The 17,341-nt window shown below is 37.1% G+C and overlaps 1 protein-coding gene across 1 annotated transcript in view; it reads left to right on the top strand.

Moving 5' to 3' along the window:
* LOC131163965 (uncharacterized) overlaps positions 1–17,341 on the top strand; it is a 119,846-nt gene that overhangs the window by 67,511 nt on the left and 34,994 nt on the right. The window contains exons 11-14 of the mRNA XM_058120833.1: positions 1,520–1,711; positions 3,040–3,143; positions 3,277–3,367; positions 12,956–13,105. Of these exons, the coding sequence (XP_057976816.1) occupies positions 1,520–1,711; positions 3,040–3,143; positions 3,277–3,367; positions 12,956–13,105 (537 nt within the window). The remainder of the gene's footprint in view (positions 1–1,519; positions 1,712–3,039; positions 3,144–3,276; positions 3,368–12,955; positions 13,106–17,341) is intronic.

Raw genomic sequence — 17,341 nt, 5'->3', positions numbered from 1 at the left:
TTTGGCAACGGGTTACGCCCAAAGGTTGCAAGTACTTCTGGGAATAGAGAGGATGAAAAAGAATGTGAAAATACAGTGGAGATGAAGGTGTATAAGTGCCAATCAGCAAGGAATGGAAAGGTATGAAATTTTTGGTTCGTAGCAGTTGTAAGAACTCAAGTTTGCAGGGAGGAAAACTTTGAAATTTGATGATGCTAGAAAGTTTTATGTTCAGGAATCTCAGAATTGTTGTAGGTCTGACTTATAAAAAAGAATTGGGGGTATTTCTTGGCGGAAGACAGTGAGTATGAGAGTTACTATGTGATAATGGTCCGTTGTTGGTTGAATTTTTGAAAATACGGATTATACTTCTGATTCTTTTTACACTCTTGGGGATATTTCTTATGTGGCCCCTTCTCTGCTTGAAGATCTAGGCTGTTCTATTTTTGAGAGGAAGTTGGGTGTAGACTAGAGTGTGACTAATCATAGTTGGGATGGGTTGTTACCTACTCCAATGGAGGAGATTGGTGTGCAGGATTTTGGTGCTCAGAAAATTTTGAATGATATGAGACTGTTGCCAGCTGACCCGGGAGGAAATGACGTTCAATCAGTTGGTGCCTAATAGAATAAAGATTAGAAGGCAGCAAGAACTAGCAAGATTACAGAGTTCCATCAATTAAGAGGGGAAGGGCTTAAAGAGGGGTTTTTTAAATTAGGTTTTGGTAGTTCTTATTTATTTATTTATTTATTTTTTAGTTTTGGTTTTTATTGTTTATTGTTCCCTTGGGGATCTCTTGCCTCTTCTAGGTTTTAGCACTCTCTTCTCTCTTTCTTAATAAATTTCTTTTGCTATCCCAAAAAAAAAAAAAAAAGGAAAAATGATTGCATTGCTTTGAGATAGTGTGGAGGTTATTGAGGTGGATATTATGGGGTTTTGAGGTTTATTGAAATGGGGTTGCTGGGAATAGTGTGAATTCTATCTTTCAAGCCCTTATTTCTAAAAAGGAGCAATCAAGAAGGGTGAGATACTTTAGGCCTATCAGGTTACTAGTCTTAAAATATAGAATGCATGGGACAATGAAAATGGCATAAACTATTGCAATGGTATAAACTACTGCTTATTTATTTTTACACCATGCCATAAAAAACTCAGCCACACGCATTACCACAGTCCTATGTTGGTCTACCATGATGAACAGTATTTGATTTGAAATCAGATATTTGATTCTATTTTTAAAGAGCTTTTAACTATATACTAATCTACTTCTTTACTACCATATTTTTTAATTCTCACTTCATAATTCTATTTATTATGTAATAGATTAAATTTTGTTTATTCTTCCGTGATGTGATAGAGTTTAGCATTGGAGTACCATTGTATCTTGCTTGTACAGGTTATGGCCTCTTGTTAAACATGGTTAACATTCATATAGAAATTTTACACTGCCATGATTCTGTGATTGCCCTGCCTTGGTTTTGGTTTTGCTCTATGGACTTTAAACGTTTCAAGTGACATGTTTGAGTTGGAATTTGGTTCCAGGCATTAGAGAATGTTGAAGAAGCCCTTGTAAGACTGGAAGGTTTGCTTCAAGAGCTTCATCTATCAAGCACAAACTCTGGAAAAGAGCATTTAAAAGCAGCATGCTCTGATCTTGAGAGGATACGAAAACTTAAGAAAGAAGCTGAGTTTCTTGAGGCATCTTTCAGAGCAAAAGCTGCTTCTCTTCAGCAGGTATTATTCAACCTATTTAATACTCGATGAATCCAATATGCATAACGCATCTCACCTTTAAAAGACCACACTCTGGAATGCCATAGCTCCTCTTTCAATGTAATAAATGCATCTGTCTATTTAGTTGTGACAGTATATGTGATTTGTTACAGATCTTCCACAAGCTCGAATTTGTTGGCTTCAGTATTTCTAAAGCATGTACAACAAAAAAAACACCACCATTAGGTCTCACCATGTGCATTCGGCTATTTGAAGTTTTGAGCCCTTTTCTGGAGTTCTTGTAATCATGGCAGCATCCTCGAACCACAAGAGACAAATCATCAATTTGTTTTGGAATTTTGATTTTCAAAACTAGAAGTGGTGACTAATATAATTCTTCTTCTTTCCATCCTGTGAATTATTTAATCCTGTCATGGATCTGTCACTTTATATGATACAAAAAAACAGGAAAAGATAATTTTAACCCTTGCTCCTTTTCTCAGTCAAAAGTGGCCCCTGCCTTCTGGGGCCCTCTCTCTCACACACACACACGCACATACACACAAATGCCTTAATTTTTTCTCAAAATTTAATATTTCTGATTTTTTCCTTCTAATATTTTGAAATGTCTGAAATGGAAATTCAAAACTTCATGCTATCATGTTATAGTGAAATGCTTATATTTCAAAAAATGGTCTTTACTCGGATGCGCTTGTCAACTAATTTTGAAACACCATTTTGATTAGAAAAATGTAAGGGCAAGCTTTGGCTCAATGATATGGGAGTTAAATCGAAACCTGATGGTTAGAGGTTCAAATAATGGGAAGCCTCTCCAAGCTCGGAGGGAAGGATGCGTACATCTTGCCCTCCCCATATGGGATGGCGGCCTTTTGCACTGGGTGTTACAATTATAATTAAAATTATATATTCAAGTTATTTTGAAAAAGTATTACCTTTCTGACTGTTGTCAGTTATTTGTGGATACTGATTCAGATTTTGCCTGCAAATATAGCTAAATGGGAAATAGGATTCATGCAGTTGAATGGAGTACATGTGGTGTTATTTCTTATTGATGGAGCTGTTTGGGAAATTTTATTATGGGTCAGCAGCCACAAAATTTAAATAATTTTTTCTGGCACATTCAAGGGAGGATGCTTGCCTTCTTGCCAGCCTAGTCAATATTGTTCTTCACCGTTGCATTGGAATACTTTTGTAAACACTTAAGTGTTAGCATCACATTATGTCTCTCAATTCGCTTTGCTTATATGCTTAATATGTGAAGCAAATTGTCTTTGTTGAAATGAAGATTGCCTCATTTTACTATTTATTAAATGTTTTGTGGTCATTAGGGTGACGGCGGTAATCTTTCTCAGTGTTCTGCTAGTCAGCAACCTCAGTATTTAAAGGAAAAGAGGAGAAAGAATGCTAGTCTAAGGCTGAACAGGAGCAACAGGTTGGAACACATCTGTGGATAGTTTTGGGTTAACCTGCATTCGTAAAGCATCATTTTAAAAACAGACAAAGAAGCTTCACTGCTTTGCCTTTCTTTTATTCATTTTACCTTATTTGAAGTATTTCATTTTCAGAGTTGTCAGCAATCCTGGTGGATTTTGGAGCTTTTTACTGCGCATTCCAACCAGGAAACCTGACCCTGGCTCGTCTTCTGTGGATGAAACTGTATGCCACTAAGAGTCTATGAGTTGTTATTCTTGTGCTTCTATTTGTTATACATTCATATATATGCTCTTATGATCACATTAAGGAATTGTTGAAGGTACTAGTTTAAGTTAAAAAGAGGAATTCTTGCGCAGCAAACCTGTACAAGAGACATTGATATGTATGCATGCAGACACATGAACAAATAGCAGAAGTAAATGGAAGTTTAATTAGTTTTAGCTTACAAGATAAGGAAAAAGTTTCGTTAGTTTAATGGAGGTTGTACAAAAACATCACATAGTGAGTACTCAAGTACCATCTTCTGGTAGAGCGAAAGTGGGACACCACTCTTGAAGATAAGCTGTCTCTAGGGAATTTACAGGGTATGTAATAGTAGAATAATTAATGAAATGGATGAAGAAAGCAGTAGAGTTTAGATATGAATTTTGCTGGTTCAATGCTAGTTTAGTGGGGGCAGTAAAAAGTCTTTTCCACTACTTTACAGTCATCTCCTTGGAAGCAAGCTTTAACATGTTTCCCAACTGACAGAACAACTGATTTTAACATGAGCAGGAGGTAATGTGGACATTATGTTTTAAGAAATAAGATAGTCCTTTCATTGAAATTGAACTTTTGAAAGTTACTTTAAAATTCAACTATGATACTCTATAAGAACATTATTAGGAAAACATTGTTGGGATTCAAAACATATAAAGTCAGGTATTTATCCTGGTAGAAGTTATTGAGTGTGACCTTGAGCTTTCTCTTGCATAAGTGTTCCATGGGCTTTCCATTAGTTTTTTACCAAAATGGATACTTGCAAAATTCAAGTTACCAAACTAGACAACTTCGAAAACTAATTGCTATTGTTGGACAATTGGCATCTTGAAACTAGGTCCCACAGGTATGTATAAGACGCCATTGATGTGATTCAGCGTGGAACAGAGCATTAATTCCAACATGCCTTCAGTTCCAACATGCAATTACAATCACGATCACTGATGTTGATTTTGAAAATCTCCAACTGTCAATTTTTGGTCTGACATGTCTTACCCTTCCATAGGGTTTGCTATCATTATATAGAAGAAGTTTACATAGTGGGTGCCATATTTTCAGGCAAATTTCAAGCACCTAAATGCTGCCAGAATTTCAGGCACATGTTCAGTGCCAGCATGCTGCCTGATTTGCAGCATTATTTACATAATTACAGAAATTTATCCTATAATCAAGTAGAGTAGATTTACATAATTACAGAAACTTTCCAACACTCCCCCTCAAGCTGGTTTGAAGATGTCTTCCATAGATAGCTTGCCGATCAAATTTTCAAATTGCTTCTTTGGTAGTCCTTTTGTAAGTATATCTATTATCTGCTACTTGTTCAGTAGTAGAGATATAGGGTAAACAAATCAGTCCACTGTCCAGCTTCTCCTTTATAAAATGCTTGTCGACCTCAACATGTTTTGTTCTATCATGAAGCACTGGCTATGGCAGATTTGTTATCGCAATAGTCTCATAGGTAGCGGATTAGTGACTTTCAATTCTTCCAATAATTTTTTAATCCACAACACTTCACAAACTCCATGAGCAACTACTCTAAATTCTGCCTCTGCACTACTCCTAGCTACCACATTTTGTTTTTTGCTTCACCATGTAACCAAATTTCCACCAACAAAGGCACGATAACCAGAAGTTGATCTTCGATCGGTTATACTCCCAGCCCAATCTGCATCAGTGTATACCTCAACTTGTAGATGTCTATGGTCTTCAAACAATAGACCTTTTCCTGGAGTTCCCTTTAAATATCTCAGGATTTTTTAAACTGCATTGAAGTGGTCAGGCCCTGGTGAGTGCATGAATTGGCTTACCATACTGACAGCAAGGGCTATGTCAGGACGTGTGTGTGATAGATAAAGTAGCCTTCCAACCAATCTTTGGTACTGGTCTCTACTGGTTACTTCCTCAGGCTTGGCAGGTTGTAGTTTAAGATTAGGCTCTATAGGTGTCTTAGCTGCTTTACACCCTAGTAAACCTGTTTCTCCAAGGAAGTCAAGCACATATTTTCTTTGTGAAACAAAAATACCTTTTCTTGACCTTGCAAATTCCATACCAAGAAAATACTTCAAGTCACCCAAGTCTTTAATCTCAAATTCATTAGCAAGCATCTGTTTTAATTTCTCAAGTTCCTTGCTGTCATTACCTGTCAAAATAATATCGTCAACATAGACAATAAGAATGGCAACCTTCCCTTCACTTGAGTGCTTATAGAGCATGGTGTGATCAGCTTGACTTCGCTGTAACCATGACCCTCTACAGCCTTCCCAAAGCGTTCAGACCAAGCTCTTTGAGATTGCTTGAGCCCATAAAAAGGTTTTTTCAATTTACACACCTTTTCTCTGCCAAGATTACCTTCAAAACCTGGTGGTAATTCCATAAACACTTCATCCTCTAGATCTCCATTTAAAAAAGCATTCTTTACATCCAACTGGTGTAAGGGCCAATTAGAATGTACGACTAAGGAGAGTAACACTCGAATTGAGTTTATCTTGGCCATTGGAGCAAAAGTTTCTTGATAGTCAATTCCGTATGTTTGTGTAAACCCTTTTGTAACGAGTCTTGCCTTATATCTCTCTATATTGCTGTCAGCCCTGCATTTAACTATAAACGCCCACTTGCGACCTACAATTTTCTTTTCCTTTGGCAAATCAACAATTTCCCAAGTACTGTTGTTCTGTAGTGCATTCATCTCTTCAAGAACTGCTAACTTCCAATCTGGATAATCCATAGCTTCCTGAATGGTCGTTGGAACAAATAGGTGAGAAATATTGGATGTAAAGGCCTTATGATTATGAGAGAGTCTATGGTATGTTAAATATTTGGCAATGGGGTGTGTGGTATAGGTTCTAACTCCTTTCCTAATAGCTATAGGTTCATCAAGGTTAGTAGATTGATCAACTCGAAGTGAAATAGAAGGATTACCTGGGATTTCCAAATGACCAGTTTTTGGAGGTGATGATTGATTCTGCTCTGAAATTGTGGGATGATCCTTAGTATTAGAACAATACCTGCCTCTAGTATAAACACGAAGCTCAGAAGTGGGATTATTCTGTAGCAATTCTCCCTTGTGATTCCCTTATGCTTTGTAAAGGCAGATTGGGATTTCCATTTTTTTCACTATTTAAAATTTCAGTTCCTTGAATGTTTTGTATAGGGATGTCAATGTCAAGGAAAACATTAGGCATTGGTATAGAAGTTTGCCAAAACTGATCTTCACTACTCTCTTTCTCCCCCTGAAGATAAGTTTGGCTAAAGTAAGACTGATTTTCAACAAAAACGACATCCATACTGATGTGAATTTTTTTTGTTTTTGGATTCAAACATTTATACCCTCTCTTATTGGGAGCATAACCAAGAAACACACTTTTCAGCCCTAGGATCAAGTTTAGATCTAAGGTGAGCTGGAATATGAACAAAAACAGTGCATTCAAATTCTTATAGAGGCAGATCAGAAATTATCCTTTTATTAGGAAAGGATTTTTTTAGGCATGCCAAAGGAGTGATATACTGTAGCACACGGGTAGGCATTCTATTAATAAGGTAACAAGCAGTTAGAATAGCATCCCCCCACAAATATTTTCGAATATGCATTGAAAACATTATAGCCCGTGCAACCTCAAGTAAATGATGTTTTTTTCTTTCAGCGACGCCATTTTGTTGTGGGGTGTCATGACCAGTGGATTGATGTTGAGTCTCTCTTTCTTTAAATAAATTTCCTAAACTTGGTTGAAATATTTTGTACCATTATCCGTATGAAGTATACTTATTTTTGTGTGAAATTGGTTTTCGATCATACTATAAAAATTCTTGAATAATATTTCAACTTCATATTTTCCATTCATCAAATATACCCAACAAATCTGAGTATGATCATCTATAAAAGTCACAAACCATTTTTTTCCTGATAAGGTAGTAACCTTAGAGGGACCCAAAACATCACTTTGAATCAAATAAAAAGGATTTGATGCACGGTAGCCTTTTTTAATATAAGGAACTTGATGATTTTTTGATAAATGACACACGTCGCAATGAAGGGAAGTATAATTCAAATTTTTAAACAGATTAGGCAACAAATATTTTAAATAAGAAAAACTAGGATGCCCTAATCTACAATGCCAAAGCATTATTTGATCATGCACAGGGATTGAACTAGTACTGCCACTCAAGCCCTGAGCTTGTTTATGGTTGAATAGGGTATCATCAAAATAATAAAGGCCATCGCTCATCCTAGCACTGCCAATCATCGCCCCGAGTTCTGGTCCTGAAATTCATAGTGGGAATCAAAGAATATGATACGATAGTTAGAGTCACGGGATAATCTACTAACAGACAAGTAAGTTTAGGAACATGAAGGACAGATTTTAATTCTATTTTCCCAGAAATTCTAATTGAACCTGCTCCTGCAATGGATGAAAGACTTCCATCTGCAATCCTAACGTATTTATTACCCAGACAAGGATAATAAGATTGAAACAATTGAGATATATTAGTCATATGGTTGGATGCACCTGAATCAATAATCCATGGTGCAAAGGCTAAAGAGCTGGAATAGGCACTCGACATATTACCTGTTTGGGCCAAGGAACCAATAGAAGGACCGGATATCAGATTGGATTTCAGCAGTTGAAGAAGCTGATTCATATGCTCTGAACTTAGAACATTGGCCTGGGCTTCACTTGCTCTAGGAATCATTTGGTTGTTTCCTGGTCCAGGTTTGCTGCTCTTCCAATTTGCTGGTTTTCCGTGTAGTTTCCAGCAGGTTTGTTGGGTAAGGCATGGCTAATTCCAATAGTCACACCATACTCGAGATTTTTGATTGGGACATGACCGCTGTACAGAGGCATTAGCAGCAGCCAAAATAGTAGGATTAGCAGCTACCAAGGCCATGTTTCCAGTTTTGGTGTTAACACAGGTTCAGGTCTGGCCATGGTGGAAATTTCAGACATAATGGAGGCTGAACAGAGTTAACCAGTGAGGCCTAGGTTTTAGAGGCTATGACTGCCGAAAGGAAAAGAAAATTCAGCAATGAAGGCTGAACAAAACCACCAGCAATGAAGGCTGGCAATGGTAGAAATAAGAACTGAAACTGCTTCTAAGAAATTTCAGCAATGAAGGCTGAACAGAAAAAGTCCAAAAATACTCTGTTTTTTGAACTAAAAACCAGGGTAAAGCAGCAAAGAAGCAGCAGTAGGCTCTGATACCATGTCAATTTTTGGTCTGAAATGTCTTACCCTTCCACAGGGTTTGCTGTCATTATATAGAAGAAGTTTACATTAGTGGGTGCCATATTTTCAGGCAAATTTCCAGCACCTAAATGCTCCAGAATTTCAGGAACATGCTGCCAGAATTTCAGGCACATGTTCAGTGCCAGCATGCTGCCTAATTTGCAGCATTATTTACATAATTACAGAAATTTATCCTATAATCAAAGAGAGTAGATTTACATAATTGCAGAAACTTTCCAACACCAACCCGTTTAACATAGCATCACTATATTTGGATTGATTTGCTTCCTGTGTTGGGAGTGAAGCATGAGCCTGAGATCAGGCTTTCCTCCTCCAGATCTTAATTCTGGAACCATCATGGTAAAATCTCTGCAAATTGGAACCTCAATTGCTTCTGTGTAAAAGTTAATGTCCATATGAAATAATCAACCATTTGATTGTTGAGAAAAATCTCAAACACTGTCTGATTAATCGTGCAAACTCCAGCACAATCTCGCAGAAATGGAGCCTAACTAGTTTGTAGAATCCTGAATCCGAGGGGAATAGCCAAATGAGGTTCTTGTTCTGGTTGATTGTGCTGTCCATACACTTTGATCATATAGTACAGGATCTCCAGCATAGTGTTGTTTGCAACTTTCCTGAATTTAATATTGATCATTATATGACATGGGTCTTGGCTGGTAACCATCTCTTGCACTGTTAGATTTATCAGTTGCAGTTCCTGAGTTTTTCTGACAATGAGTATTTCCTGACCATGGAAGTAGAGATTCTATGGCATGGAGACCACCTCAGTCTCATTTATCAATGTAAAAGAACCTTCTGAGGGAGTGGAAATTGCTGACAGGCAGAAACTTTTTGGGAAAATAGGTTTGATTTCAGAAAATGGGCAATGAGGAAGTTGAGGAGGGCATAGTGATCATTAATGGTAACAAAGAAGAAAGATTTGGAGGCGTTGAGAGTGGAGCAACAAGCAAGGGTGTCAACACGTTTTGGAAGGCTCACCTCTATTGTGGTGAATTTTCGAACTTCCTCGACACAAATGGCGAACTCGAATTGTGAAATTTATGTTTTGGGGATGAGATGTAGGTCAATAGTATGTCAAAGGAGTTTCCACTATCCTACTTTGTTTTAGGTGAGGTTAGAACTCTTAATGATTTACTATCGATCAATTGACTACATAGCTAACCTAGGGTCCAAGGAACCGATAGTCAATGATCTACGTACCATAGCCAAGTCTAGGAGTGGTTATGTGAAGGGAAGGTACTAGCTCTCCTATAGACCCGTTCTACAAACAGTATCTAATTAGCTTATGGTTACCTTCAAATTCAACCCATTGAGACTTTAATTCTTTTGTTTTGACATTTACAGACCTTTAATATATTGGATAAACTTGTACAAAATGGTGATTATTCTCACCTTGAGATCCTTGAAAGTATGCACAAGACACCACCTTGAGCTCTATCGTCAGATGAATTTTATTTATAAATGTGCTTTGTTGTATGTTTTCTATCCATTAGATATTGGGTCTACTCCGCACAAGACGGCAATTACCCTCATCTTGAGATCCTCTAAGATATGCACAAGACACCACGTTGAGGTCTTTCGTCAAATTCATTAACGTGTTTTAGGGCTTTCAGATCTCTAAACATCCAACCATTCAACACTTAGAGAAGTGTTCAAGCATGGTTTTACGTTATAGCAAAATGACATCACATATCATTGAGTTATTTTATGTCATTCACACTATCATGAGCCTAAGAAAACATCATAAAAGTATCACTACACTGATTTTTGGTACAATTCAATCATCCTTACATTTACAAATAGGTAAATGCACAAAAGAGGGTATCAGGGCCATCGAGGTTTGGTTCTCATACATTCTTTTATCCCCACACTCAAATTAGGATGAAAAGGGGCTCAAAACACTTTTAAAACTTCAAAAATAGAATAAAAACCCCTCCAAAAATTTTGGTGTTTTCCAGGAACTTTCTGCTATTTTTATGAATTTTTGATCAATTTATATAGGTTAGAAACATAAGAAAATACAAGAAAAGCTATAAAAAAATATTTACGATAAACAAAAATCCTACTAAAAAAATCTTAAAGGTTTTAAAAGGATTCCATAAAATTATAAAATGGAAATTTAGAGAAAAAACTAAAAAAAATGTTTTTAAAATTAGGAGCAACTCAATTAAGGGAAAATTAAAATAAAATAGTAAATAAAATTGACTAAGAAAACATTTTTTAAAACAAAATATAATTTTTTTAGGCTGCCCCCTATTTTTTAACAATTTTTTGAAATTAAAAAGTACTTTTTTAATGAATTTTTAAAAATCAAAATAGATTTATTGAATTAATCAAATAAATAAATAAAAAATAAAAGCAAAAAAGACAGCTGGATTGGTTGACCAGTCCAGAACCAAAATGCGACTATTTGGTGATGGCACCGAAACCCTAAAATCTTTAAATGGTTGTATCTCCTACATATGAACTCCAAATTAGGCGTTGTTTTTATTTGACTCCTTTCGACCTCGGGGATCCTTTCCAACCAGGCGATTGCCTTAAAAGCCATGAAAATGAACCTGTTTCAAGCTTGCTAGGCCATCATTGACAACCATGGCAACGGTCAAATTTTGGGGCTTTTCTAACCTAGTTCTTTGCCTATTTTGATGTTTGGCCTATTTATGTCCTTTTTGACACCGCATGCATGTAAAAACTTTTTTTCTCCAACTCTCGTCTCTGCTCTCGTTTTCTGGCTGGTGAAACTCTAACAAACCCTCTTTTCTCTCTCTAAAACCACCAAGAGCCTTCCCTTGGACCTTATTATGATCTTTTTATAGAGAAAACAAGTCTTTCAAGCTAGAAAAATGCAAGCCTTTCACAAGAACAAAGCAAAAACCCTAGTTTTGGTATTCTTACCTTCACGTGTGTATTGAAGCATCTCATTTGGCCCCATTATAGAGTTAGACATACAAGATGCTGTATTTTAATGAGAAAGCAACATTAAAATACTTACCTTGTGGCTTGGTGCTTTGAATCTTTGAGAAATCCAACGTTTTTGTGCATTGGCCTTTAGATCTTGGCAGTGTTTCCTTCTTTTCTCTTTCTTCTCGTTTCTTCTCTTGATCTTTCTCTCTCTCTCCCCCTCTTTTGGAGTGAATATACACTCCAATCCCTGTGTGCGTGTGTCCTTGCAAGAGCTGTAACCTCTTATTTATAGAAAGATTAGGGAGCTTGCCCTAATCTTTTAATTCCAAAAATTCCTTTTTAGAGCAAGAAAACACTTCCCTGTCCTAAATGGGGCTTTTGGCAACAAGAGAAAGTTCTTCCAAGGATAGAAGCTTATCCTTGTTTGGGATAACTCCTCAATTAACTCAATTAAGGCTCAATTAAGCCATAAAAGTCCAATTGAAGGTTCAAATTTGACATTTATGAAGACTGACTTAGAGAAAGGGGAGAAACTTCAATTAAACTCTCATATTGTCCAAATTAATTTCAATGTGGACAAAATTAGGTGTCTACAAGGGGGAAGGGGGAGGGGGGGGGGGGGGGGGGAGAGTCGAGGCAGAGTAATTTGGGTTTGGCAACAACGGGGAAAGTATATTCGCAATTCAATTGGCTTTGGCAGACATACCAGCAGGCCCATGGCTGTCTGCATCTTCGAGATGCAGATTTCCTGGTATTGTTAATTTGTTTATAAATATCCCAGTTTGATTAGTTGAATTTTGGAAGTTTCCATTTTGCTGGAGAAACTTGGCTTTCCATTGTCAACTCTATGTGGTGGAGGGATAGAATCCATAGAGTTTATGGCTTGTTATTTCTTTCAGCTGTTTTGGGTTGTGCTCTCTAAAAGGTTAGTTTTAAAAAATTTGAGGGCTTTTTTGTTCATAACAAAAGATGTATGCTGGTTTAGATACTTATTTCATAAAGGGGAAATTGCTTGTTGCACTGCCGTGAGGCATGTAGATTCTCATCATGTTCAAAATCTTTCATCCTGACAATGTCATTGTTGACCTTTTTTTTTTTTCCCTGTTTTGGTGCTCTACTTTTGATAATTGGCATAGCAGATAGAGGTCTTTTCACTCATATTTTTTTTAATAAGCAATAAAACATGGCTATCCAGCTAGAATGTAGCTTGGTTGTGGAATTCATTTATGTGGGTGTGTCTACCTTTGCATTTGGTTATGAATTTTTTATGATATTTATTTTTAACTCATGTAACCTTGCGGTTCAATTGATTTTGTTATCTCTACACAATTAAGGAGTCTAGATAAGTACTACAGTGTCAGAAGTTGGCAGGCTTTTATGAAATCAAAGTTGTCTTTTGCAGGAGGATGAACACTTCAAGCAGGATTCCACAGATACAGTTATTAATGGTTCGGAATTGAATGAAATTCACCGTTTTGAACTTCTAAGGAATGAATTAATAGAACTAGAAGAACGATTTCAAAGAAGCACAGATCGGTCAAAATGTGAAGAGGTATCTTTTAACTGGCATGTTCTTCGCATATTGTTATTCTCTTCTATCTTATGTAAGAATGTTGCTATGATCTAATATCATGCATTAGAGGTATTACCACTGGGAAAAGGGGGTAGTAGTTTAGTGGAAAAGGCTTACTCGCAAGTGGTTTGGACGATGGGAGGTTTTAGTTTCAATCCAGTGGTGTGACTGGATATGGCTTATTATGACCTAAATCTTCGGCCTCCATCTCAATATAGCTATCCTCTTGGCAGCTTGGTTTTGGCTATTTAACCACCTTGAGGGAGAGCCAGCAGTCCCCGTGGTAGATGTTAGGAGGTCGAATGGAAGTGATTTGTAAGTAAAAGGGTTAACTATGCTGTTAGAAAAAACAGGCTATTTTAGTAAATATGTGGTGTAAATAAGGGTTTTTTTCTTTCAAGCCTTTTTATTGTTAATATATATAAGGGCAGACCTGGAGCTGAATGTGACTCCTGGAAACTGCTGCCTCCTCCTTTTTCTTTCTTTCTCTTACTTTTCTTCTCTTCTTCTCTTCTCGCCTCCATCTCTAATTTTACAGCATGGTATCAGAGCATTAATCTCCTCAAAATCTGATTTTTCTGAGTTTTTTTCTTTGACACTTTGTTTTTTTTGTTTTCTTCTTATCTTTCCATAATCAGCTTTCAAATCAGATTTTTAAGGAGATTATTTCTGGTTGATTTTTTTTTTGAAATTTTCTGGCATCAGCTGTTGCTGTGTTTCTGGTATCTGCTGTTGCTGTTCACTGGATGGTTGTAGCATGGTGCTGCTATGTTTGTTATTGATTGCTGCAATCTTGTATCAGTTTCTGGTGTTTTTTATTGGTGTTCAAAGATTTTATTTCCTGCTCTTTGTGGCACTCAGTTTTAGTTGCTGCCAGTCATCATACCTGTGGTTGCTATTCTACCAGGTTGTTTATCAAGTGCCTGCAGTGCTTGCTGTGTGCTTCCTACTTCCGCATGCTAAAGTAATTCTTTTCAGTATGTTGTGTGTTCCATAATTAGAGTAGCCCTCTTGATGTTCTGAAGTTCTACTTTGTGCTTGTGTGTGCTGCCTGATTTCACATTGTTGCTGTGTTGTTCATTCTGGTACTGGTGTGCACCTATTGCCTCTATAGAGAGAGACTGATACTGTTAACGTACAGATCACAGCCATCGGATTGGCTAAATTCTCCAACTACCTGCTATAGACTCAGGCAGTATATGTGTATATTAACACGGAAGGAAAGTCCAAATATTTGTTGCATTATCCTGTCTCTAGACTCTTCAGGATTATGAAGATTGGATGTAATAGGCATATTGCTTGTGTGGTTGTGGAATAGCATGAGGCCACGAATTGCTGTGAACATGATGTTTCGTATAACAGTGAAGGCGATATAGGACGATTACCGTGAAAACTTCTCACAAGATAAAAATCAAACTCGTGTTTTGACCTATTTGAGGAGTTTTTAAAATATGACCAAGAAGGTAAAACTATTAGTGTGTAATATAGCACTCTAAAGGGTATATGGGAGGAACTCTAGAGATGATTAAGAGGCAATGGCAGAGTTCTTGGCTGCCATGTTTTTAGCTGGGTTGAGTCTACAGCTTCAACCCATCCATGATCAGATTCTTTCCAGTGAATCCAATCTGTCTATGGATGAAGCATATGATGCAAAAGATCACCAAAGATGGCTCGTAGTCTTCTTCTCAAGCTTCTTCACGTGATAGTTCAGCCATGGTTAGCAGTACGTTTAACTATTGTTGGGGAAGTCTTAGAGGATGAGGACGAGATGTTGATAACAGTTGTGGAAAAAGTAGTGTATTAGGACATGGAGTTCATCATGGCGATTCTTGCTTTTGCACACATTGTGGCAAGTACATTCATACTATTGATCAATATTGGGATCTCCATGGGAAACCTACTTGGGCCAATAAGTCTCTTGCAGAGGGTGATTCTACAGTTGAAACTTCTAGTGCACTTGGCCGCTCCACTAGGGAGTTGAGTACATCATCTACCGTGTTCTGATAAGAGTATAACAATCTTCTCTGCATTGTTCAACAGCTTCAACCCTAGTCTTCTACATCAGCTGCTACTGTGATCATTCAGGTACAATTGGGCTTCTTGCCTTTTCATCCTCCTAGCCATTGGTTATTGACTCTGGTGCCTCCTCCCATATGATTGGTAGTCATATTATATTTCAGTCTGTCTTTAACTTTACAACAATAGCATTTGGAGGTTTAGTGGTCAAATCATTATTCATAAGTGTGTTTTTGTAAATACAGTTAGGTATTGTTTGGGAGCATGGATTTTGGGGCTTGGATTTGGATTTGTGTGGATTTGGAAGAAACAAAATGCAATTTTGTACTATTTTTATCCTAATCCACAAATTCAAATTCAAGGTCCCAATTCCATGCTCCCAAACATAGGGTTAGTATTTTATTTTGATATTATAGGAGGATTTGTTTAATCTCATGTAAGAGATATGCATTGTTTGTGATTAAAGTTCACAGTTACTGTTCATCGCTGCTGTTCATTGGGTACTATTCATTGACACTGTTTTGAGATCCCTCTCTTCTTATAACATGGTGTCAGAGCCTTAATGGTTCATGGATGTAGGACAACAATAGAATTTAGGAATAGAGAAAGAAATGAGAGAATTATGGGAGTGAAGTGGAAAGAAGAGGAGAAGAAGAATAGAGAACTATGGGAGAGAGGGGAGGAGAGGAGAGGAGAGAAAAAGAAGGCTGTTGGGCTGCAGAGAGAACAGAGGAGCAGAATAGAATGGAACAGAAGGGAGGAAGGAGGAGGAGAAGAGAGCGAGAACCACACAAGAGGGAAAGGGAAAGGGGGAACTGAACTGATTTTTGTTTCAAAACAATAACTGCTAAAAAATGTTCCATACTATACAGAGTTGCACTACTCATACATCCAATACTACAATTAACACAAGTAATAACAAATTTAGCCAAACTAAAGCATATAATTACAAAATAACCCAAAGCACTTAAAATACACAATTAACCTAAATTAACTGAACTTGTAAATAACCGGAGTTTTTCGTAACCAAAATTAAAAAACTAGCTACAATATAAACATCTAAAGTTCTCCATTAGTGATTCTCCTTCAAACTTTCGAGAAAACTCAACCTCGTCACAACAGATTTAACTTCATGAATGGGAACAGAGCTGAAGATGTAGACAAATCAAGAGGAGGCAATTTGCATTTGATTGTCAATCTCCATTGAAGAGTATCTAGAAGATCCTCCTGTCAATGGAACAGCAAACAGAAAAAGCCTTGCTGTCCGCACTTCTTTCCTTATTTCAGCGCACAATTATTTCTTTATTTCTCCATTCATTATTCTGTACAGTTAACATATATTTTTGACAGATTATAGTCTACATGTATAGGGCTTGGCAGATTATAGTTTACATGTTAGGGCTAGAATCATGCTGGAACTTATTTGCTTTCCATGTATAAAATTCTTGTAAAGTCTACATATAATATACAGAACTCAAGGCCAAACCATTCGGCCATTCACACAATACTTTGACATGGTATCAAAGCCAGCCGATTGCTAATTTTTTTTTCCCCTTGAATTTTTTTCTTTTTTTTTTGGTCTTCTCGGTTTTGGAGGTGTCTCTCATTTCTGTGGCTGTCTTGGGTCTATTCTCTTCTAGAATTTTTTGGTGCTCTGTTTTTTCAGTATTTCTGTGTCCAAGTGGCTGTCAAAACAGCTTTATGTTGCTGTTCCAGTGCTTCTCTGTCCTTGTGATTCTCGGCAGAGCAGGTTTCTTGGTTCGCAATTTATTTTTTAGTGCAGGCAGGTCGATCTGAACAACTTATTGTTGTTGTTTCTAGTGCTTCTCTGTCCTTGTGATTCTCAGCACAGCAGTTTTAGAATAGGCGGGTTTGATCTTGGTTTTCTTTGTACCTGCGTTGATTTATTTTTGGGCTTCTCGATTTTCTGGTAGTATTTTTCTTTCGGCACAGTCTCTTTCTTTGGGCTTCTCGATGTTCTCCTTTTTTTAGCATGGGCTCGCATTTGTGTGTGCCAAGTTTACGGGCAACAATTATTTTACGTGGGCTTTTCAATTTGAACTTTTCCTTAAGGGAAAAGATCTTTGGGTTCATATTGATGGCACGGATTGTGCACCCAATACTGATAAATCCAAGGATTCAACGGGTTGTCCTTCATGGGCTGTGCTTGATGCTCGGATTATGTCTTGGTTTCTTGGC

Source organism: Malania oleifera, chromosome 1, assembly GCF_029873635.1.
Source record: "Malania oleifera isolate guangnan ecotype guangnan chromosome 1, ASM2987363v1, whole genome shotgun sequence".
Lineage (NCBI taxonomy): Eukaryota > Viridiplantae > Streptophyta > Magnoliopsida > Santalales > Ximeniaceae > Malania > Malania oleifera.
This window is presented reverse-complemented; position numbering and strand designations above follow the sequence as displayed.